The sequence below is a fragment of the Pseudorasbora parva genome, chromosome 2 (genome assembly GCF_024679245.1).
Source record: "Pseudorasbora parva isolate DD20220531a chromosome 2, ASM2467924v1, whole genome shotgun sequence".
NCBI classification, from domain to species: domain Eukaryota; kingdom Metazoa; phylum Chordata; class Actinopteri; order Cypriniformes; family Gobionidae; genus Pseudorasbora; species Pseudorasbora parva.
This window is the reverse complement of record NC_090173.1, coordinates 6,970,973-6,996,167: the sequence shown is the minus strand read 5'-3', so window position 1 is coordinate 6,996,167 and position 25,195 is coordinate 6,970,973. Positions and strand designations below refer to the sequence as shown.

General features: G+C 37.6%; 1 protein-coding gene and 1 long non-coding RNA gene across 3 annotated transcripts; one reads left to right on the top strand and one right to left on the bottom strand.

Moving 5' to 3' along the window:
• Positions 1 to 1,252: 1,252 nt before the first annotated feature.
• Positions 1,253 to 3,292, top strand: LOC137091072 (GTPase IMAP family member 9-like). Its single transcript, XM_067455200.1, has 3 exons — positions 1,253 to 1,286; positions 2,231 to 2,266; positions 2,367 to 3,292. Exons 1-3 carry the CDS (start codon positions 1,253 to 1,255, stop codon positions 3,290 to 3,292), a joined length of 996 nt encoding a protein of 331 aa, XP_067311301.1.
• A 12,648-nt stretch (positions 3,293 to 15,940) lies between these two features.
• LOC137091209 (uncharacterized) lies at positions 15,941 to 18,364 on the bottom strand. Of its 2 annotated transcripts, XR_010908050.1 has the most exons (5): positions 18,306 to 18,364; positions 17,822 to 17,895; positions 17,391 to 17,485; positions 16,798 to 16,876; positions 15,941 to 16,535 (listed from the first exon to the last, which is right to left on the bottom strand). It is a non-coding gene; the product is annotated as an uncharacterized lncRNA (long non-coding RNA). The 2 variants fall into 2 exon arrangements; XR_010908046.1 differs by lacking the exon at positions 15,941 to 16,535 and having other exon boundaries at positions 16,622 to 16,876.
• Positions 18,365 to 25,195: the final 6,831 nt, after the last annotated feature.

Below are 25,195 nucleotides of genomic sequence, written 5' to 3'. Positions count from 1 at the left end.
TGTCTTTTTTTTGTTCTTAATAATGTAAGTCTCTTAGGTACTTTACAGACAAAGCCAATAACACTCAAGCATATCTTTGTCTAACTTCTTCCAATAATGCATTTTAAAATATTGCCCTGTATGACCCTGTACCATGTTAATGCCTTTCTTCAAAATTATTCAACATTGTTTGTATTTTATCTAAATTAGGTGTCTAGAACTGGTGTGCATTTTCCACAGAACACAAACAAGAGTTTCGGGTGCTCTGCTCATTGACACTGTGCTTGCTCTGCACTATCGAAGGACTGCCCACCCGGGTCTGCTCCTGATGGCGGATGGCGAGTCCTGAGGTGATTTCATCCAGATAACGAGGATGGGGCTATTGCTCGGGTTGAATGTTTTTTTTAATGATGGAGGGAAATTTCAGGCTGAGTAGATTTGAATGGATTTTTTTGTGTGTATGCGATATAAAAAATTATAATGTTTGTATATGTGGGTATGATAATCTGTAACTGTCCAAAAAAGTATAATACACAAAAATAAAGAAGAACAATGTAGGCTACAACATAATGTGAAAATAACACATTTATACCATCTGCCATTATTTTATACAATTAACGATCTATGTACATTATGTTAGTAAGGGTGGTTATTTATTTATTTAGTGATATTACTTATTTATGGTCTTAGCGTAATTAGTTTATACGTTTGTAATGCATGGGGCATGCCATTCTTGAAAGTTTCTTTGTGTTTGCTGTATTGAATTGGGAATTCAAATTAATATTTTTTTGTGAGGCTGAAGATGAATTTCCACCTGCGTGGACAATAAAGAGTTGTAATCTAAACTACACTTAGTTTAAATAAAATACACAGCCATTACAGAGTATACTAAGTAATTCCTTAAGTAATTCCTTATAATTATATTGTTTTACCTCAGATGGCATGGTCAAAACCAAGGATATATGTGTACTCCGTTTTGCTGTTTTTTTATTATTACTTTAGCGTTTTTAACATTTTATTAACCTACTATGTCAAGTTTTCTCATGCCTTTTAAAGACGTGGGACGTCAAACAAGACATCAAAACACGTGTGACATCACCGCATAACGCAAATAGTACATGCATGCGCTGTCACCACGTTATTGCGCATGCGTTTTAAGATATGCGATACGTAATATACGTGACGTATATTCGTGACGTCAGCGCGCAACAGGCTGCAGCGAGGGGTATTTCATTACCCGCGAGGAAGCGGTGATCTGCTCTAAATCTGAATCATGTCGTCCTCAAGCCCCACAACAGAGGCCAGAGGTACGTTTTCTGCCTTTAAGAAGAATCTGAGATTAACTTTGATGGAAATAATTGTATATCTCTTAGCACAGATACTTGTGTATTTTGTCCAGAGTTTTCCGCTTTTACTTTCGGTTTGTACGAAAAGTGCTGTTTACATCGGCATCTGAAACTAAACTAACCTGCTTTTATTTTAGAGTCCCTTCATCGTTGATTCCATTTCATAATGTCAGTTTGTCACTGTAGTTTCATTTCCCTTCAAAGTAATTTTTTTTTTTTTTTTTAAACAAGTATGGTTGAAAAATTACAGAATATGGCTACTATCAGTTGCTTAACGTTCGTTCGATTGAGAGTTGAGCGGGCCTAAATCTGGACTTTTCACTCTTGAAACTGTTGAGAAACATAAAGTAAAAAGACTACAGGAAATGTTATAATCACTGGTGTTGTGTATTCGTTATTTAATGTAGAAAATACCCAATTGTCTTCAATCAGGCAGCTTGGTCAGTTTTAGCAAAATTACTATTATTATTATTACTTTTATTTGAGACAGGGACAGTGCACAATAAAAACATTAGCCTTGTTTATAACAAGGAGAGATGCATTGCACCGGGTTTTAGCAAATTGCTATTTTCCACCCGTAGTCCCTGGGCAGGTAGAAATTGAAACATACAATAAATTAACAGTTACTAAAAGAGTTGTGCAAAATATCAATTACAAAGTTTTAAATACACACATTTCAACATCATTAAAACAATGTACCCCCTCCCACCACCCTTTCTAAATAAATATGCCCCTGTGTATATATATACAGCCAAATAATGGCTGGCAGGATGCTAATAGGTCGATAGTTACTAACTTCCAGTTTGTCACCAGATTTATGCACAGGGGTTACTATAGCAATTTTCAGGGCACTGAAATAACTTGCTAAATAAAAATTTAATATAATTATTCTTTTTTTTTTATAGGCAGAAGGGGGAGTTTTGAAATCGATCCTCCAAATAGTGAGTATACAGAGAATGCTTTCCCCCTTTTTAAAACTGTATGACCCATTGTTAATCTATTTTAGATTGTGTGAATTTTTAATCATCTCGCCTTTTTCAGTGTCCTTGAGAAGGATGGTGCTTGTAGGAAAGACTGGAGCAGGTAAAAGCTCTTCCGGAAACACCATCCTGGGAAGAAAAGTCTTCAGAGCTGCTAAAAGTGGTTCATCTGTGACTAAAGAGTGCTGGAAGAAGTATGCAGAAGTGGCTGAGAGAGAAATTACTCTGGTAGATACTCCAGGTCTGTTTGACACAGATGTTACAGAGGAGTATCTGAAACAGGAGATCAGTAAGTGTATAAACATGACGGCCCCTGGACCTCACGCCATCATCCTGGTCATTAAAGTGGGTCCGTTCACTGAAGAAGAGAAGATGTCTGTGGAGAAGATCAGAGCTATATTCGGACAAGAAGCAGATAAACACACAATTGTCCTCTTCACTCACGGTGATGAACTGACCGGCACTATTGAAGAATACGTCAGTGAAGCCGGTGAGGATCTCAGAGAAATCCTGAGTCTCTGTGGAGGAAGATTTCACATCTTCAACAATAAAGACATGGAGGATCGTAATCAAGTTGTGGAGCTTCTGGAGAAAGTGGATGACATGGTCGCTGCTAATGGAGATGAATATTACACCAGTGACTCTTACCAGGATGTGGAGCTCATGCTGAAGACCAAAGAAGAGGAACTGAGACGAGAATATGAGAAGAAACTACAAGAGAAAGAAAGAAATCTGGAGTCAAGATTTGCTGAAGAAAAGAGGAAACTACAGGAGAAAATAAAGACTCTAACAGCATCTGATCAGGAGAAAGAAAAGACGATCAAAGAGCTAAAACGACTGAACCAGAGGAACATGAACAAATTGACTGAGTACAAGCGATATTATGAAGCAAAGCTCAGCGAGGCCAGACTAGAAGCACAACTCACTCATATTAATGAGAGAAAAATGATGGAGATCTTTACTAAGTTACAAAGTCTACAACTCTAATGACTGATTTCATGTTGTAAAATGTTCATATGTCTGTTAAAACCTTTTGGACCACATGGTCTGTATCATTTTAGGACTGTAGCTGCGTTTCCATTACAGATTTGCGAAAAACTTTTGCGATATTTCTTAAAGGGGGGGTGAAACACTCAGTTTCAGTCAGTGTCATGTCAATCTTGAGTACCTATAGAGTAGCATTGCATCCTGCATATCTCCGAAAAGTCTTTATTTTTTTTATAATTATATAAGAAAGATGCGCTGTTCCGAGTCTTTCCGAAAAAAGCCGAGCGGGTGGGGGCGTGTCGTGTGGGCGGAGCTAAATAATGACGTGTGCGCGCCGCTGCTATTGTGTTGTGTTGAGTGCGTCGTAAAGCTGTGTCATCCCTAACAGCGGGAAAAAAACTTTATTCAAAATAAAAATATGGCTTTTAATCAGATACAGCCATACATCTATGATCCGGAATCAGACCCAGAGGCTGCAGTTGAACAGGAGCAGCAGCAAAAACGACTAGAGCAGGACGTCTCTATGTGGTACAAGTTATACACTAACTATATAATATGCTTAGCGGCTTGTGTTATTTACATATTTATACTTGAATTATATCGTCGTATTTTTGTCTTTGAAGGTGTACATGTGGGAAGTGCAGTTGTGCACATGTGTGTGTGTGTTTACGCGTGGTTTGTGTAGACAGTAAGCGGACTGGTTTTGCACGGCAGGTTAAGTTAGTGTTTACATAGAAAGACACGGAATAGTAGCGCATTTGAATTAGAGTTTAGATTCTCTACCCGAGCCCGAGCCCGAACCTGACCCGAACCGACCCGCGGGCCGGGTCGGGCTGAGATTTCCCTGCACTATCCTCGGGTCGGGTAGGGCCGGGCCCGTGATCAAGCGTTTTTTTTTTTTTTAAATCATTAGCCTACTTTACTAGTCTAATTGGGTGGGCAGAAAGCTATGCTATAATCAGAAATTATATATATATATATTTAGCAAAGTAAGAACTAATACAACAACTAAGAAACAAATGTGTAGGCTACAAAGTTGCACAAGTCAGGATTAGTGTAAAAATGCGTGTTAAACTCACAGCTCGAGCAGTGATGGAGCGCAGTATTATAAACAGAAACGCTCCGTGTCAAGAGCTGCTCGCGTCAACACTGCACTTTGCTTAATTAAATATCTTCGAATCGTTTCGTTTAAAAGTGGTCTTTTCAAGCTTTCTATACGCATATTTGTCATGTCTGTGAGGCGAGTAGCTGCTGAGTTTCGGTTTATTTATGAGACGCGCGCTCCAGTTCATGAGATGAAATGAAAGCAATCACTCCCACCACTTCACCTCACGATTAGTCTGCTATTTGCTTTTTATTTATTAAATCCAGGCAATTGGCCCAAGAAACCTTTTTTTAAAATTAAGATACAATTTAAAAAAAACGAAATAAATGCTTTCTACAAAACGAAACTTAATATTAAACTAAATATAACCACCAAAATCATTTCTGACCCACTCGCATCTTTTCACTCATCATAATCAGATGAAATGTAAAAATAATATTATAATATTTAAACATAAATATGAAGGAAAAAACACATTGTTTAATGACTACAACAAAGTAAGCTACAGATAAATGTCTGAGCTGGATTTGAGCAGACATCAGTTTACCGGTGAGCGGATCATGAGCGCGCGCTGCGGATTATTGAGCGGAGTCAAGTCAGCTTTATTTATAGCCTATAGCGCTTTACAATGATGATTGTTTCAAAGCAGCTTCAAAGTGTTAAACATGAAAATATTGCAACAAAATGTTATTCGGCTGTACAGTCGCTGTGGAGAAAACTGAAAACTAAATGTAGTTTTATCATGAGCTCACCAGTCCGCTTTGCTCATTACAGGCTCGTTCTCATCAAACGCCCACGTATTGAACAATGGTCGGGTTTAAATCGGGCTCGGACACAACGTGCACAGGCTCGGGTAGGGTCGGGCTTGATTTTTTGAGCCCGATCTAACCTCTAATTTGAATGAAGAAGCGTGCTTTAGTTCAACATATTTCCCCACTCTTTGTGTATTGTTGTTTGGAGTGCTTTTACAATACACAAACATAAAGTTACACATATAGTGGCCAGCTAAACAAATGTACACGCACTACACATCGCATGCTCCATTGATCAATTAACTATACGTGATCATGTTTGGGCTACTTGATGAGCATAGGCAAAAACACAGACATTTGAAGCAGTCTTACTCACCGCCTGCGGTTCTAACGTTGGGACCTTTATCGTTGGGACTGCTCCATCCTTCAGCATTAGGCGATCGGGAAAATCTGGCGTCGAACTGGGCCTTGTTTATGAAACAGTTTGCACCGAAATGCAGTGAACAGACATAAACCTTTGCGGAACTCAGTTGCTGATCCGGAAAAGCAAATTCCATCCACTGTTGGCTTAACGCGGGGTTTTTGGGGAATCTGTACAGGACTGTCTTGGTCTGGCAACCAAAAACGCACTTTTTTGGTGACATTGTTAATTTCTTGAAGTCACATCACCTGTGCAGCGCAGCCTACGAGCCAGCGCTTTGATGGGCGTAGCCTGTTACTTTCGCTCTCTCCCTCTCTCCCTCTCACGCTCTTCCGGTAGAATTGTCCGTAAGGCCCATACAAGGAAATTCCGAAATTTTAACGTCAAGTGGACCCATGATCGAAAAAAACTTGCCGAAACTTATGACTAACCGGAAGTAGTATTTTTGACAAAGAAATACTCCCATCAAACGTCCACCTTAACTTTTGAAACTTTGTCTATGTTTAGTATGGGAATCCAAGTCTTTAACAGTATAAAAAGATCAGTATGCATGAAACAGCATTTCACCGCCCCTTTAAATGTCGATAAAAAACTGTTGCGAAATGACAGCATTTTCATAGCTGCAGTTATGCGACTAAAGCATATTATTTTCCTCTCACGATAGGTCATTCCAAAATGATGGCACTTGGTAGGTTTGTATATCCCATCCACCACACTAGCCATTATTTTTATTGGAAGGAGACGTGTGTGTTATCCAAGCATTAATGGCAAGGAAAGCCCCTTAGGTTACTTAAGCGGCACGGATATGAGGTGTGTGTGTGTGTGAACTAAAGAACTCCGTCTCATCTTCTCTCCAAACAAACCGTCATTTGTAAAGAATGATCGACTTTTACGTGTGCCAGGTTGACGCATATAGAGTAGAGCGAAATGTTTGAATTTGCATGTTAACTCAAATGTTTTTTTTTACCACTTTCGTTATTTTGGCTAAACATTTCGTTTTTTGGGCATATGAACTGAATTTAGAAATGCTTTGGAAAAGAAAAAATTGGCATTTAATAAACAAAATATTTTTTTTTAAAATGAAGACAGCGTTTGGAGTGAGTGCATGCAAAATAATTAGTTCCCTGAGTCCACAAATAAAAATAGACAGTTTATAGTTTATAATTATGTCTTGAACTGTATAGCTAAAAATGACAAGAGTATTGTGAATAGTTTCATCTCTCTTAAAGGAAGAAGGAAAAAATGAGAACGGCGGTGCTTTTATCGGCAGTGGGTTAAAGAAAACATAGCCTATGAAACTAAATAGGCTATGTTCAGGCCTAAACATTAGCCATTTATATGTTGATTATGAAAAGTGAGCAGCATGCGCAAGAATCGCAATATGTTTGAGACATGGGGAGTCAGATGATTTTGATCACTTTTGCGTAATTGCCGCGTTTCCATTGGGCGTATTTTCAATTCGCAATTTCAATATGCACAATTTGAAGGGTAATGGAAACGTGGCTTGTGATATTAGGGGAGACCGGGGATGGTTGTAACATGTTTGACCTTTCTGTCTATATCTTAGAGGACTTTTAAGCCAGTGTGTTCAAAATGTGATTCAAACTAGTTACAAGTGTCTGCTATTAAATGAGATAACTATTATCTCTGCAACACAAACAGAACATTTGCATTTCAAACACGAGGAGTGAAATGTTACAATTCACCCCATAGTCTGGGTTAGTTAGAACATACCCTGGGGTGAGATGTAACATTATGATATCCACCGGGGTGAAATGTAGCGTAATGAGGATTATGGCAAAAAGCTTTTTTTTTTTTTTGAAAGCTTTTTATTCAAAACTAACTTTTCAGTATAACTGATGTGTGTGCCACAGTGTGTGTCACTCTCAGTCATAGTAATTGAACATAATAAATTGAACTTGAACAGAAGCATTATGTGTGTAAGCATGTTTGTTACTGTCAGTCATAGCATTAGCCATAGTAAAATATTGAAATTGAACACTTGAGCGTGCATGTGTGTGTGTGTGTATGTAGGGTGACCATATATGATCAATCATATTTTGATTACCGAAACCAGGACACTTAGCCCGGCAATGAGTTATTCAAATGATACTCGAAGTTTACTGAAAAGTCGCCGTATTAATTTCAATACATTTAAAGTATGCCCTCTGTGTATGGATAGAAACTTGTTATATTAGGGCCAGGACAGAACTTGAAAACAGGACATGTCCTGGGAAAACAGTACGTTTGGTCACCCTAATGTGTGTGTGTGTGACTCTGTTACAACTAACCTGAGTCATGTAGCCATGAACTAGCCCACCTTACAGCTAACAGCTAAAACATTAGCACTAACAACTAGGATGATTAATATCTACACAGACACACAAGAAACATAATTTAAATTTGATGTGTTTAACTACAAAACAGAAAATCCTGTAACAAAAATAAAAACAAGTAAAAAAAGTAACTTTCTTATGTCAAAATCTATATCACATGTGGATGGAGGACTAAACTGAGCATGTGCAAAGTGAAATAGATGATTTGTAACTAGTTCCTGATTGGACATATTGGAGTTGTTATAACTGACCCGTGTTACAACCATCCCGGCGGTCTCCCTATCATTTGTAAATAACATGTTTGCACAATTTCCATATGTATTTTGCCCATTATGTGCTTGTGGGAACTTTTTTCTTGAGTTATGTGAGCTTATCTTAGTTTGATTATGTTAAAACATTATCAGATTTTCACATTATAACTTTTAAATTAATTGGATTAAATTAGTTCAGGGTTTTACACAGAACTTTCTTGTTTTTGTTTTAACATAGCCTATATAGGCCTGTATATTTTAATTAACTATACAAGGTGCACTACCTAATTCCAAATAAAGTCAACACAATAAAATTGAGAAGTTTCTAACCGGCTGTGACAATGGTGGGTCAAGCTGAAATTGTGGTTAATAAACAGAACTGCATGAGTCTTGCGGAAGAACATTGCAGCCGGATTTACTTCTCTGTGTTTATGCCTATGGCGGATCACGCAGGGACTGTGCTCCTCCGCAGGGGTTCCTATCAGTCTGGCCTGAGATAGTCCCAATATAAACACTTATTATAAGTGTACCATAATGATTCAGGGTAAGACAAAAGCAGGCTTTGAAAAATGGAGTCATGTTGTAGATCAATATATATATATATATATTTTTTTTTTTTAAATTTTGAACACAAAAAAGTTACGGACAGCAGCTTTAAGTAGTGCTCCGCCCTTCAGCATTCGTGCATTTTGTGGGAGTTAAAAAGCCAAGGAAGTTGTCAGGAACGTAGGCAGTCGAGTCTATGGTCGAAATTTTGACGCTCGAAAGATCTCCGAAATCCTTTCATGTGAGGTAAGTTTCAACAACTATTTCTTATAGGAAAAGTATAATGAGTGTATGCTTTAATCCTAGCTGTATTTAAACATTACAGATGAGACGTTTCTCTGTAAGTGCGTCATCACGCGTACTAAAGGTTTAGCCTACAGAATTTATTTATAGACCCTTTTACAGCCCACGTGATCAAACCCACCCAGCAAAAACGCGTTGAAAAGACGTCGAAAAGACGACATTGCCAGATGTTTAAACAACGTTAAAATTTGGTTGAAAGGTGAAAAGACGTATTTTTCAGGTCGTTGAAAAGACGTCTATATACCCAGCAAACACAGTACGTTGTGACAACGTCGTCAGTTAGTCGTCATTTGGTCAGCGTGACATTACTTTATGACAACGTTGTAAGGACGTCGTGGTAAAGTTCCTTTTTTTTTTTTTTTAATCTTGGCTAAAGTTGCAGAAACGTTGTGGGCACGTCCTCAAAAGACGTCGCGTGTTTATCCCACAGAACGTTGTAGCGACGTGGCCCACTGGTCTTCATAACTTTCCAAATTGCATTATTAATTTACAAGTATTATCAAATGTATGCCATTTTGATTTATATGGGACATTTACTTTAATTCATTAGATATTTTTAAATGAATCCATGTTTGCAAATCGTATTGGCAAAAACAATAAAAAATCTAACAAAAAAAAAAAAAGGCACAATATTGTCCCACTATCACGTGCGGTGCCAGGAGTGGCATTTTGCATCTAAACGGGTCATAGAACATCAAAATGAGTTCTAAATTCATCATTTATTATTCTTGATTTTTATTCATCTTGCTGCGTGACTTTGACGTGGTGTGTTGATGTGTCAAACACTGGAGCGGCGCGGAGTTGCCATGGAAACGGTGCAGCAACACACCTGACAAGCCGCAAAACTCCCTTTGTCGTTGTTGTTTTTTCACTACTTTCAGGTGAGTTGTCTTTAAAGTTACACAAATAATACACACAACTGTTACTGACATTTTCCTGACATTTCTTATGTGTCATTGACACGCTTCTGTTCTGTTGACTATTTACTTTATAGAAATGTAGAGTCTTTGGAAAAAAGTCCATAAGCACATCAACTGTTTTCCGAACAGTAAGTTAAAGGGGTACTTCAGCGCTGGGAAGATGAATCTGTATTTAAACTGGGTCATCAATGCAGTAGAAATGTGACATTATTTTTGAATTTGGTGCCTTCTAGACTGAGAACAGACAGAAAATGTATTTTTGTCCCATGGGGATGAAAGACTACAATTCCCAGAATGCTTTGCTGCCCTGTGAGGCCATTCCCAAAGCCACCAACTTGATTACTGTGACTGAGTTGAAGAAGACAATACAATTAATAACTGAATGTGTCTGTTAAATATAATGAGTGAGTCACCGCGCGAGTGTCACAGCCCTGAGCACTGACTGCAGGAGTGATATTACATTTAACATCATGAGCTGATGAGCTCTAGTGATGAGAGCTGAGGTAATCGCGACTACACTCGCGGCATACATTAACAAAGCGAGTTCGGTCTGGCGCGTTTCAGTTCATGGCTTTGCAAGCTTAACTTTCATAGAAATTAATTTGAGAAGTTAAAACACTTACATTGTTCACCATAGCTCCGTTTAAATGAGTGCCTGTAGCTGAGCTGAGCTGTGAGTGTGATCTCCATCCCCCATGTGCGGGTTCAAAACATGCGGAAATGGCTCCCTCTGCTGGCTGTAGTCTTTAGCCTTTGGGCAAACATTCCTCCTATGATGCAAATATCGTCAATTTGCATCATAGGAGGAATTTTTCCAGAAATAAAATGCATAAATCTCTTGTCTCAGGGGGATATGAGGGGGGAAAAGTTAAGTTAAGTTAACGAGGCTAACGTTAACTCTATAAAGTTAATCTCTTGTTTAGGCTTTGAATCACATGTGTAAATGAGAGGTTTTGATAGTTTTATAAAGTTTTTTCTTCTTCTGGGAATTGAATGGGTCATTGAAGGTGGCTAATTAATTCAACTAATGTTAACGTTATGTGTTTGTTGTTAATCGACAAAGTCACTTACATTAACTTAATATTAACACGGAGCGCGAAAAAAACGTGTTAACATATAATAAAATGTTCTGTGATTTTCAGAAGGGACAAAATAACCCCTCTACAACAGTGGTGAAGCTCCCAGCAAGTTTCCAACATTTCTGAAGGAAGCTGCTGAAAGAGAAGTAGAAAACACAGGTGAACTGAAAAAGGTGATTGATTAACCTTGTCCATTTTTAACAATATTTTAACCCATTCTTTCTCTTTTCTGCATTTAACCTTTGCTGTAGCTTCTTTCCTTTTAATAAACCTGGCGTTGTATAATTTATATATTTGGCTCTGATAAATTGTTGATGCTTCCATGCTGATGCCCTGCAGCCTGCACTGTAAAGTTAGCAGAGTTGGAGCAGATCTCCTGTCGGACAACATCTCTTAAATGGTGAGGATTTACTCACCTGCAAGCCATCCTATGTGTAAGTTATATGACATTATTCTTTCAGACGAACACAATCAGAGTTATATTAAGAAATGTCCTGGCTCTTCCAAGCTTTATAATGGCAGTGAATATTGCTTGGTTTGCTTGGTGATAAGCGGTAGGCTACGCAAGTCGACTTGCGCTAAAAAGGGTGACCCCCCCCCCCCCCATGCTATGTTTTGTTTTGCTCTAATTTCTGTACTTCTGCGTTCGTCAATACGTATGCGTCAAGGGTTATTCTTTTTAGCGCAAGTCGACTCGCGCATTGCTGACCACTGGAAGCTAGTTATTTTAGTCTATAAAGTTTTAAATATGGATATTTTTCTCACACAAACATGCCACTTTGCTTCAGATGGCCTTTATTAACCCCCGGAGCTGTGTGGCGCAATTATATGATGGATAGATGCACTTTTATGGACTTCAAAAATGAAGCATTCACTGCCATTATAAAGCTTGGATTAGCCTGGACATTTTAAAATATAACTCTGATTGTGTTCGCCTGAAGAACCTAGGGATGGCTTGGGGGTGAGTAAATCATGGGATATTTTTCATTTTGGGATGAACTAACCCTGGCATTATGAACCATGTGACTAGTATGTAAAACCTCAAACATACAATAATGTTCAAAAGTTTGGTTTTGGTACAGTTCTTTGAAAAAGGTCTCTAATGTTCACCAAGATTGCATTTGCTTGATTAAAAAAAATCTGTAAAATCTAATATTTTTAAATAATATTAAAATTCTTAATAATTGGGTTCTATTTGAATATATTATAAAATGTAGTTTATTCTTGTGATCAAAGCTTAATTTTCAGCATCATTACTCCAGTCTTCAGTGTCACATGATCCTTCAGAAATCATTCTAATATGAGGATTTTATTCATCAAAGAATCCTGAAAAATGCACCATGGTTTACACAAAAATATGAAACAGCACAACTGTTGTCAACACTGCTAATAATCATAAATGTTTTTGTGAGCAGCAAATCATCATATGAGAATGATTTCTGAAGGATCATGTAACACTGAAGACTGGTGTATTGATGTTGAAAATTCAGCTTTAATCACAGGAATATTTAAATAATAATAATAATAATAATAATAATTTTACAATGTAAAATAGCTGTTTTCAATTTAAAGGGTTAGTTCTACCAAACCTTTAAATCCTGTCATCAATTCCTCTCCCTCATGTTGTTACAAACCTGTAAGACCTTCATTCATCTTCAGACAGCAATTTAATTAACACTTTCAAGGCCCAGAAAGGAAGTAAAGACATCAATAATTACAATGGAAAGGAGACTGGCACAGGCTAGATCAAAATTGTGGAATTAAGTTATTTTTGCACACAAAAAGTATTCTTGTTGCTTCGTCACATTAAGGTTGAACCACTGGAGTCACATGGACTATTTTAACAATGTTTTTACTACCTTTCTGGGCCTTGTGTTGCAGTCTATGGAGGGGTCAGAAAGCTTTTGGATTTCATCAAAAATATTTTCATTTGTGTCTGAAGATGAACAAAGGTCTTACAGGTTTGGAACAACATAAGGTGAGGAATTAATGACAGAATTGACATTTTTGGGTGAATTATCACTTTAAATATATATTACAGTTTGTACTGTATTTTTGATCAAATAAATGCAGCCTTGGTGACTGTTGAGTTAAAGAGACTCTTTCAAAAGCATAAAAAACATTAATAAGATTCTCCTATGTTTCAGCTGCCAGAAAATGATGAAGATGTGACCGTGTAGCTCGGGATAAGGAAGAGGATGAAGAGGAGGAAGAACATGTAAGTAAAAAAAAACAAAACAATTATACCTTTTTAACAAAAAGCAATACACCTACAATAGTATGGCTTTCTTTTTCAGCTTCCAGTTTACAAAGATCCAAAGTGAATATATAGAGCCCATCCTCCTATCCTATCCTCAGAAGACCCTGCCCTCCGCTGGTGGGGTAAGAAAGACCCTCTTCCTCTTCTCTCACAGCTCTCCATCTCCCTCTGCCTCATCAACACTGTCTGAAGCTTTTTCCACAGCTGGGACACAGTCAGGAATGAGGGGTCTCAGATTCTTCCTGAGAAAGTCATCATGCTCATTTTCTTGAACAAAAAAAAAAAACCTGTTGATGTATATTTTGGCCCAATAATACAGAAAAGATGCTAGGACTCTGTGTAGTGTTTTTTACATATCTCTTTATGAACGTAGGACTGTATCTCAAGGACTATATATCTTTTGTAACTGTCACATTGTTCAGGTTTAGCTACAGATAGTGAAGCAATAAAGCACATCACCACCAGACATTTGTAGCAGGTGCCTCACAGGACACGCAGGACATTTCTGCAAATAAAAGTAATAATAAAGAAACTGATAAATCTTTTTTTCCATGTCTTTTTTGTGCTAAATTATTGAGAGTAGTACCAATATGAGTATTGATAAGTGAGAAAATCCTTAACTACTCCCTAATAAGACAATAAAATATTTTAATAATTGGTTACATTGCTTATGTTGTTTGTTTGATTAATGAATGGATGTGTTACATTTCTGTACTCATAATTTGTTAACACTTTACACTGTTCAAATGTTGACTTAATATTTGTACAAAGTGGGCTAACACTGAATAAATGCTGATTATTAAATTAATGCAGTGTGGTTTTGAGCCATTTTCTATTACAATTTAATAGGGGTTTGTATCGTTTTTTATTATCTACAAGTACATAATCCCTAAATATATTAACTAAAAACAAAACAAATGTATTAATAACGTACCTGCCACGTTCCAGCGACATATCATAATAACGTCGCCACGACGAATACAGGAATCACAAAGTTACGTCGCTGGAACGTTACCTGGTATGTCGCTGCGACTAATATGGTCCATTGAGGTTACGTCCTCACAACATGCCAGTTTGGTCGTTGAGACGTGATCATCACGTTATAGCAACGTACCAATATAACGTCGTCACGACGATTACGGGAATCACAAAGTTACGTCTCTGGAACGTTATTTGGTACGTCGCTACGACGAATATGGTCCGGTCGCGATATTTTTTTTCCCAGGATGGTAGGGGAAGGTACCGCCTTTTTCGTCTATGATTGGCTAGAAGGGCTCTCCTCTGATTGGTTATACATCTCATGGCAGGCTGTAAGCTAGTCTTTTTTGATCGTCTTTAAAACAGAAGTAAACGAAGTCAATCACAGCCTACACACACACGTTTGTTTTTGTGACATAACCGTATTTTCTATCCCCTTACACTGCCCCTGTCCCTAACCCTACCCATCACAGGAAACATTCTGCATTTTTACTTTCTCAAAAAAAAACAAAAAAAACAATCATCCTATATATGATTTATAAGCATTTAGAAAGTGGTCATATTTCACCCTCTCCTTGTAAAACCTGTCATACCCATGTCGTACACATTTGTGTCCTCATATGTCACAAAACATGCCCCCCACACACACACACAATTATTATGTTTAACATGCACTAAATTGTCTATTACTAGCAAGTTTATGCAATTTTAGGTTCACAATAAATAAAATCTGTCATATTTGTATCATACTGTGGTGTCTCTTCTATGAAATTGCCAATGAATTTGTGGACTTGAAATATAAATCTGAAGACACGGATATGTGCTTTTCTTAGTATGTTGGATTGACTTCGATCGTTTCTGTTGTAAAGACGATCAAAACAGACTAGCTGACAGCCTACCATGAACGTGAGATATATAACCAATCGAAGGAGAGCCCTTCTAGCCAATCATAGACGAAAAAGGCGGAACCTTCCCCTACCATCCTGGGAAAAAAAGAATCGCGGTCCGGTCCGGTTACGTCTTCACAACGTAACTGTGTTAGCTGGGTAAGGACGTCCCACTTGCGTCTAAATCTGGTTGTAAAGTGAAAGTTGAAAAGACGTCTTTTTCAGGCCTAATTTCAATCGCATATTCACAGTTGAAATTAGGCCTGAAAAAGACGATTATATAATATTTTAATTAATGTCAAAATAAGACCATACACAAGAGTACACAAACTATGTGTTTATTGACACATCAAAAACAATTTTCATCAAGCAGTGTAAAAACAATAACTGTGTGAACTATTACAAAAAATAACTTTTCTATAATGTAAAATCTAATTTATTCCTGTTATCAAAGCTGAACTCTTCAGTGTCACATGATCCTCCAGAAATCATTCTTGATTTGATGCCTTAAGAATCATTTATGATTAGTATCAATGCTGAAAACAGTTGTGCTTCTTCATATTTTTGTGGAAACCATGATAGTTTTTCAGCATTCTTTAAATAAAACTTTCAAAAGAGCAGCATTTATACACACACACACACACACACACACACACACACACAGTTTAAGCATTTACTGTAACTTTTGATCAAATTAATCCATCTTTTCTGAATATTTTTTTTTTCAAAATAAATATTAAAACTTTATAAAACAGAACAATGACCAATTATAAACACAAAGAACACAAAGAATTAAAGATTGTTCACCCAACAATTAAGATTGTCATTAATTACCCCTGTGTAGCTCCAAACCCGTAAGACTTTTGTGCAGAACACAAATGAAGTTTTAGCAGATGCCTTCTGTGCACAAAAAACAAAACATTTTTGTTCACAAATGATGTATCTCTGAAGCATGTTCACAAGCATGCCTCAAGCCAACACAACACGGATGCATTGTGGTGCTCTCATGAACATGCATCGGATATATATATTTTGTGAAAAAATATGCTGATTATTTTTGCACACACAAAGCATTTACGTTGCTTCATAAAATCGAGGTTAAACCAATGAAGGCATGTGGGTTACTTTGATGTCTTTACTACCTTTCTGGGATAAACTGTGAAATGGAAGGACAGAAATCTCTCAGATTTAATTAAAAAGAAGATGAATAAAATTCTCACAGTTTGGAACAACATAAAGGTGGGTGATGAAATGTTTTGGCTAAATGTTATACATTAGGTGAATCAGTCAATATATCAATAAACCGCTTGTTCTTCTGCTCCTTCCACCATCCCAATCTGGATTATTGAACCACGACAGAAGCTTCCACTTTGAATACTTTAGCTTGGCTGTTTTTCTCCAGCATCTAAAGAGAGAAAGAAAACAATAACCCAAATGTAAATGTTAACACAAAACAAAACAATGGTTGTCTGTTACTTTCCACCTGAGGGCACAAAAGACTGAACATGATTAATAGCATGAGAATAATTTACTAAAATTTTCAACACAGTTTTGTTACTTTCTCTACATTGCAAATGTTGTACAATTAAAATAACTATGCAAGTACTACAAAAAAGTAAACTACTGAAAAGGATGGTACACTGGAAATATGGTCATCTTGTACTCACCCTCATGTCATCATCAAAAATTGAAACTGGGAACCTGCACACACTGTAAAAAGATGCAGTGGCCTTTGGTTTTATTTAGCTGTACAAATAAAAGAGAAACAAGATGACAACATCACTGATTATTCCAAAATATTTCATATTTCTGTGCAAATTAAAGTGTACTCATTCTTCATCAGTGATTATTGACTAATTAGTATGTGAGGGGTTCTCAACTCTTGACCCTCAAGGTCCAGTGTCATAAAGGATACGTCTCAATCAGCTTCATAGTTTCCTAGGTTGTGAATTAGTATATTGTGTTTATGAATTCGGGCACTGGTAAGAACAGTGGCTCACTACAGATCGTTGACTATATATACACACTACTGATATTAATGAACAAGATAGATAGATAGATAGATATTAATATACATATATACATAGATATTAATGATGTATTTCTAATGCTATTTACAGTACATAATAATAAATACTGTTACATAAAAACCTTCCCTCTATTCAAAGAGATAGAAGCTGCTCTTGCATACCCGAGAAGCGTTTTAAAGATGACCACTGTGCGAAAGGACTTGTCTTAAAGGGACTTTGGTATAACTTACCAGTCATATGGAACATAATGTCTAGAGATGTTCTTCGACAGGAGTATGCTCCAACTCTAGTGCATGGCCATCAGCAAGGAAGAATCTACGAACATCTGTCACAGAGACAAAAATATTTAGTAGCCTATTCAATGTAAGGTTTATTAGAAATAAATTATAGCAGCACAAATGCAGAATAGAAAAAGTAATTTACAGATATAAAAAAAAAAATTGAATTAAAATTTTTTGGTTTACTTATTTAATAATACTAACACAGTGTCACTTATGTTTGTACATTAATGCCTTTTTTAAAAATAACTATATATATATATTTGCAAAAGAAATTTACAGATGCATGGTGATATAGATGAAATATGATGTATATTCATATTTGATATAACGTTATATTGTGAAAAAATGCATATGAAGTTCAAAGTGCTTTCTCAGATCACCTGTTTCCTTCTCTCTGTACTTCCCATTGGAAATTATAAAATATATGCGGTAGGTAGAGGGTTTTTTTCTTCTTCTGGAATCACAGAACAAATTGTATCAGTATTAGTGTACAACGTAAGATCATAACGTGTATGAAATCAGCTCATTTTCATGCTGTTTAAATGAAGTCACCGATTAACTGTACAGTTCATATTTTAGGTTAAATTAATTAGCTTACTTCCAAACAAAACTATCAAAATATCTCATCTACACATAAGATGTGATTTTAAAAGCCCCAACTTCCATAAACAAGAGCTTTAACCTGCCTGTAGTTAACCTAACTTTAGCCTAACGGTTAAGATGCTAACAAGCTTTTTCCAAAGATACTAACGTTAACTTAAACCATTTCTATAAAGTAATATTCAGCGGAAGCGTGTCATACACATGAAAAGTGTAAGGAACATTTGTATGTACTATTTGTGTAATTGTAGGCACTAAACTTACCTGAAATTATGCAAACAACAATGAGAGACGGAGTTTTTCTGCTTGTCAGTTGAGTTGCGTAGCTCCGTTTCTATGGTAACGCCCTCTGCTCCAGTTCAAATGTGACGCGAATGTTCAGCGCACGCCCATTAAAACACGAAGAAATCACGTAGGCGTAGCATTTACATAAATGCATAAATGTCGAATTAATAAAGTTAATAATTTGATAATCAGATAAAATGTCCTGAAACTCCTGAAACTTGATACATTATTAAGTGGATAGCAGGCCTAATTCTAGCATCAACCTGTAAATGGAAAGAGAATAAAGCTGTATTGAGAATGAAAAACGATCAGTTTATAACATAAGTCAGTTTATAATATAGCTAATATAATATAGCTTTTGAAATGTATAGGCTACGTGTAGAAATAAAATAGCAAAAATGCTGATTAAAATCTATACATAAGACATACAGCCTACTGTTGCAGATGTAGCCTAGTAGAACAACTTTTATGTATTTTTAATTATATATTTTGAAATGGATTTCAATATATTTAACAGTGCACTTCAAATATAACCTATGTGAATAAATTACATATGGGTGCAATTAAAATTAATGTATTAATAGGCTATAAGTGTGGTTTATTGCAGTCTAAACTGTGATATGTAGGCTAATATGTTTTTATGGATGCATTAGGCATATTAAAGGCTGAATGTAGTGATTGTTAAAAAAAGTTCAGAAATAGATGTAGCCTATAATATATAACAGTCTATTTTTTCACTTGCTTTAGTAGACTGATTAATTATGTTTATGGCTATGTGGTCGAAACAGACGCGCATTTACTTGGGCTAAATTTGGCCCAAACAGAGCCCAGTGTTCAACGTCTTTTTTTGGGCTAAATTTGGACCAAATCCGACGGACCAAACAGAGCCCAATTTTCAACGTCTTTTTTTGGGCCAAATGAAGGCCATGACGGGCCGACTTGAATTAGCCCAAAAAACAACGTCTAAAAGACGTCTGGTGCTGGGTGGGAAGAGTTGCGTGCACATTTTGGCAACGGAAGTGGTGTTGTTCCCTAGTGGTTCTAACGTGTTAGCAACTCCGAAAGTTTATCAAAACGGTTTCCCAGCATCAAAATGTCTGGCTGTTGCGTTTTCGGTTGCACTAATCGCTATTCCACCAATGGGCTTCAGTTTTATAGGATTCTGACAGGATCACGGCCGTTTCAGAAGAACCGGCGGTACCTGTGGCTGCAGGCGATTAAATGCATTGATTGGAACGAGGACATAAAAATGCTCGCATACAAAAATTACATTTGTAAAACACTTATTGCACTTGAAACTTAATGCTTTATAATAAACCTCCCAACATTGGCTGCCACTGGTGTGTATAATGTACCCCCCACCCCCAGATTATCATATCAATAATAACAGTACTTATCAATTTCATTTGTAATGATTTTATTAATAGTTTAATTGCAAAATAACCATCTGAGAAATGTATGCAAGCAACATAGTTGCTATTAAAGTGCTATAGCATTACAAAATTAAACTTTAAACAAAAGTGTGTCGACACGAATCAATATCAACATAAAATGTAAGGAAAAGGAAAAATGTATGTCTGTGTGAAGAATAAGAATAAATGTAGAAAATTGTATTGGACATTCTGTACATGCCCACAGACAACGTATTCATAAGGATCCGGTGATTTATATGCTTGTCTCGGGTGTACACGCTCGGTTTCTCAACTAAATACGTATCCGACCACTAAGTTATATCTGGCCATCTGCTAACGTCTTCTATCCACTCCACTATAGTACACGGATCTGGTAGCCGAATACCATTTGATAAAGTCAACTTTTTAAAATAACTTTCTCAGTTTGTGTTGCTTAATCCGCTCACGTAGCTTGACATGCTGCTGATTCTCGCCACAGTTTGTTGCCAAAATGCGCGCGCATACGTTGCTACGTCATCATTTTATACAAACAGTAAAAGGGTCTATATTTCTAGCGCTGCCTGATATTGAATATGCTGTCAAAGATTTAAATTAGTTTCTGTTTTACGGTTTTATTTTAAGTTAAATGAAATATTTCGTGGTTATTTCTTGTTTATTCTAATAAACCTAAACTTGTGTTTAAAAAAATATAGGCCTATATACACAGTTATATAAAAAATACATTGCATACTTTAGTGGAAATAGCAGTGGCTATCTATACGCATTTGTATTGTTATAGACGATGGGGGTATTTCTTTTAGTTTCGTTTTTGACTGCAAACTTCCTCATAAGAAACTTTAAGGTATTTTAACTTATTTATGATTTTACAACACTTGTCTGTCAGATCGGCGTGGGCCTGTGGACTTTATTCGCATTAGTTTGGCGTAAGTGGAATCGATGCGTTTTCAATAAATTCTCAGGGATCCTTTTAGGGTTGCCACCTTCAATACAGAAAAATAAGGGACGCCTGCTTGATGATGAGGTTGATCCACGACCATGGTGTGCTGTAGTCCGTTTAGAGCCTAGCTTAGCATTTTATATCTGACGGCTTTAATTAGGCTTCAAACTGTATACATTTTGGATTAACTTGTAAAGATGATCTTGATAGACAAAACGTGTAAAGGTCAGAAATCTATATGCATAGTAGTAACAAGGCATGATGGATCCATGTTCTCATTCTGTTTACGCCAAATTCTGACTCTACCATCTGAATGTCTCAATAGAAATCGAGACTCATCAGACCAGGCAACATTTTTCCAGTCTTCAACAGCTAATTTTGGTGAGCTTGTGCAAATTGTAGCCTCTTTTTCCTATTTGTAGTGGAGATGAATGTACCCGGTGGGGTCTTCTGCTGTTGTAGCCTATCCGCCTCAAGGTTGTGCGTGTTGGGGCTTCACAAATGCTTTGCTGCATACCTCGGTTGTAACGAGTGGTTATTTCAGTCAAAGTTGCTCTTCTATCAGCTTGAATCAGTCGGCCCTTTCTCCTCTTGACCTCTAGCATCAACAAGGCATTTTCTCCCACAGGACTGCCGCATACTGGGTGTTTTTCTCTTTTCACCATTCTTTGTAAACCCTAGAAATGGTTGTGTGTGAAAATCCCAGTAACTGAGCAGATTGTGAAATACTAAGACCGGCCGTCTGGCACCAACAACCATGCCACGCTCACAATTGCTTAAATCAACTTTCTTTCCCATTCTGACATTCAGTTTGGAGTTCAGGAGATTGTCTTGACCAGGACCAGACCCCTAAATGCTTCGTTTGTGCTGTTTTGTAGCCTGGTTTTACCAGACTCTTATACATTTAATTTGTACATAGAGTCTGGCCACTCTCCATTGACAAGGGTTTATTTCCGCAAAGGCGGGCACCCTGGTGAGGTTAAAAACTATTGGATCTGCCCTGAGCCACTCTGGATCTGCCATAACCAATCGCTAACGTTTGGTCGTGTCGTATGTCATGCGCCCTTCGCCTGTTTCACTCATGGAAACCCGACAAAATAAAAGTGCACATGTGCATGCCACCTCAGTAATAAAACTATAGGATAAAACCTAAAACTCGTGCATTCGGATTGTGATTTATTCACGCCACGGTGGAGAGGAGAGTTCTGTGATCGGGAATGCGGCGCTCACGTGGTCCGTAACATCATTGTATGCTGTAAATAAAATGTCATATGCTTGGTATGATAATAAATGCTGCTATACATAAAGGACCAATTCAAATGTTTAAGTGCTTTTATTTTAATTTGTTTGAGCGGTGATGAAATATATTGCTCTTCTAAATACTTGCCAGCATTTTAAGGAAATACACGTCTATAAATGCATCCTAACAACAGCAAAGCAAGCGTATGGTGTTCTGCAGGGGTCAAAAATGATTACAAACAGTGAATTTTGAAGTGATATATTGTTGAAAACTCAGAGATGTGGATTCAGACAGCTATTACATCAACACGGCCGGGGATTTTTCCGCGGGTGGTGAGAGACGGACGGCAATAAAATAACTGACCAGTCCCTGTAACTTAAATGATGGCAATACCTTCCGACCCCACGAGGGACAGTTACCGTCCGAATAGCTTCAGCTAACTCCTTCATCACTAACGAAGCGATCTGGAAAATCAATCTTTTCCCGAATTTACCCTGTTGGAGGACCACAACATCATGTCCACCAACAAACCCCAGCAAAGACTGTTATTGCTCCGACTTTAACTTCTGGATATTCGGCAACGGTGCCACAATGCAAGGAATGGTTTAGTTCGCATCTTTCTCCGCCGCCATTACTGAACTACATCTCAAACTAGTGCTCGACATCAACGTCATCGTTCTCAGCCACTCCCTCTGTTCGCTGATTGGACCGGTAAAAATTTGTTCGGAGAAAACCTAAGACTACACCGCAGTCCCAGACGTAGTACTGAAGGAAAATGAAAATTGAGCGGAAGTATGTAGGAGGGCAGAGCCAGGCTAGACCACACCCCTAAATGCATTGAAGCAACTGCCATGTGATTGGTTGATTAGATAATTTGATTAATGAGAAATTGAACAGGTGATCCTAATAATCCTTTTGGTGATTGTGTATATATATATATATATATATATATATATATATATATATATATATATATATATATATATTAGGGCTGCACGATTTGGGGAAAATATATAATTGCGATTATTCTGGGTAAAATTGCGATTGCGATTTAAAATGTGATTATTGTTATTATATTTTTTTTACAAATGAAAAGTGTGTTTATAATATTTTGTGTTTTTATATTAATGTGACTAATAATAATTATTATGATTATTATTACTGCAAAAATATTTTTTAAAATAAGAAATATTACCATTACAATAACATTTTCATAATTACTGTGAGGGACCAAGCAGTCAAGGGCAAAGAACACAGGATTTCCAACCAAAAAATTAATTTATTAAATGAAGAAAGCCAAAGTTCACAAATTAAATTACTTGAAAAACTGAATGAAAATAAAGTCAGGTCTGGGCCCAAAACAAAAGGGTACACTGAACAGAACCAAACTTAACAATAATCAAACCAAACTAAACAGAAAAAAACATGGCCCCCCCAAATGCCACACATGGGGAAATTTATACACAAAGGACTAGTCCATTACACACACATAGGGAACAACAAACATCCATTAACCCAAGGAGAATAAATGAGACTACATGACAAAGTTGTTAATTAATTCACCAACAGGTCATAAACAAGTTAATATACACAAACAAATATAATAACCAAAAAATAAACAAACAATCTTACACCCCCTCCCCCGGCTAATCTGTAGCATGGACTCAACCACCGGCACAAAATGGCGGCTGCTGCCGCCAGCTGGTCCTTTACTCGAACGGACCTCCACAGAAGTGCAGCGCTCTGCCCAGACAGCATCAAACCTCCGCTTTCCACATATAGGTAACTTAAACTCAAAGAAACAAATGTTAACACAATATACCACTAATAACTAGAAAGTGTGCACCCAAACTAGTCATGTATGGCATAAGTGTAAATTAGAAATAAAGTGGTGAACCTGAACCAAATCTGTGTCTGTCTTTATTATGAAATTTACAATGTGATCTGCAACAGAATATTTAATCATGAAATATACTAAAAGACCAGCAACCTAAGGTGTAAACAAACAAGAGAAAGATGCATGTCTATGTGGGTGTGGCTTAGTTACCGCCTTGCTGTGTGGCCACGTTGTCGGCCATCACACTCCCCCCCACTTCAGGAACCTCACTGACACAGCGAGAGAGGAAATCAGCCGTAGCATTATCTTTCCCTGGAACATACTGGACAACAAATCGGAAGGGCTGCATGGCCAAATACCACCGAGTAATTCTGCTATTGGTGTCCTTCATCCTCTTCAACCACTGCAGAGCCTTGTGGTCCGTTTCCACAATAAACTCTCTCCCCAGCAGATAATATTTTAGGGAATCCAGAGCCCATTTCACAGCCAAGCACTCCTTTTCGATAGTCGAATACCGCACCTCTCGCGGGAAGAGCTTACGGCTAATACAAGCCACGAGTTGTCGCCCATTGGCGTGCCCTTGCAGTAGCACGGCTCCAATGCCTCGCTCCGAAGCATCTGCTTGCACAATAAACGGTTCATTAAAGTCAGGATTGTGCAACACAGGGTCCTCACTAAGGGCAATCTGGATGTCTTGAAATGCCATCTTTGCTTCCTCTGACCACTGAAGTCGGTTGGGGCACCTTGAGCCCACCATATCTGTCAAGGCTGCTGCTCTGCCAGAGAAATTGGGAATGAAGCGGTTATAAAAGCCAGCCATACCCAGAAACGATCTTAATTCTTTCCGTGTTTGGGGTAAAGGACACTGTTGAATGACCTAGTTATTTTTTTGGGGTCCCCCCCCCCCTTTTCCTCTACCCTGTTTTATTTAAGCCATGAGTCGGTCTGGCAGAAAAGGGGCACAAAAGATGGTGCTAATGGAAACACAAGAAGGAGAGATAGAGTCCATAGAGGATGGTGAGGAGATTGTCCCAGAGGAGTCCGGAGGTCGGGAGCCAACGCTTTCAGATCTGTCAAGTTTGTTTCGAGCCCACATGGCCCAGATGGATGCTCGGGAGGCCGGGCGGGCCCAAGAGCAAAAGGAACAAGAGAGACGATTTAAGGCATTGCAGCATCAGTTTGGCCTGCTTCAGATGGAGGTGCAAGCTCGTACTCGTACTCCACCCACTCCTGATCCACTTGCTATGAATTTAAATCCTGGGGAAATGCAGGATGGGGACCCTGATTCTGGCCGACCACTTTCTAAAAGGAGTGAAAGAGAACTTCATCATGGGGACTATGATAGAGGTCAGTCCTTGATTAAAGAGCCCAGATTAGAAAAATTAAGTGACTCTGATGACGTAGAACATTTCTTGATAACTTTTGAGAGGATTGCTGCAGCAT

Bases quoted from the DNA above. Each gene is read 5' to 3' on its own strand.
- LOC137091072 (XM_067455200.1), top strand. From the start codon at position 1,253: ATGTCGTCCTCAAGCCCCACAACAGAGGCCAGAG. The intron at 1,287-2,230 runs GTACGTTTTCTG...TTTTTTTTATAG, and splicing joins CCCCACAACAGAGGCCAGAG to GCAGAAGGGGGAGTTTTGAA. The intron at 2,267-2,366 runs GTGAGTATACAG...CGCCTTTTTCAG, and splicing joins TGAAATCGATCCTCCAAATA to TGTCCTTGAGAAGGATGGTG.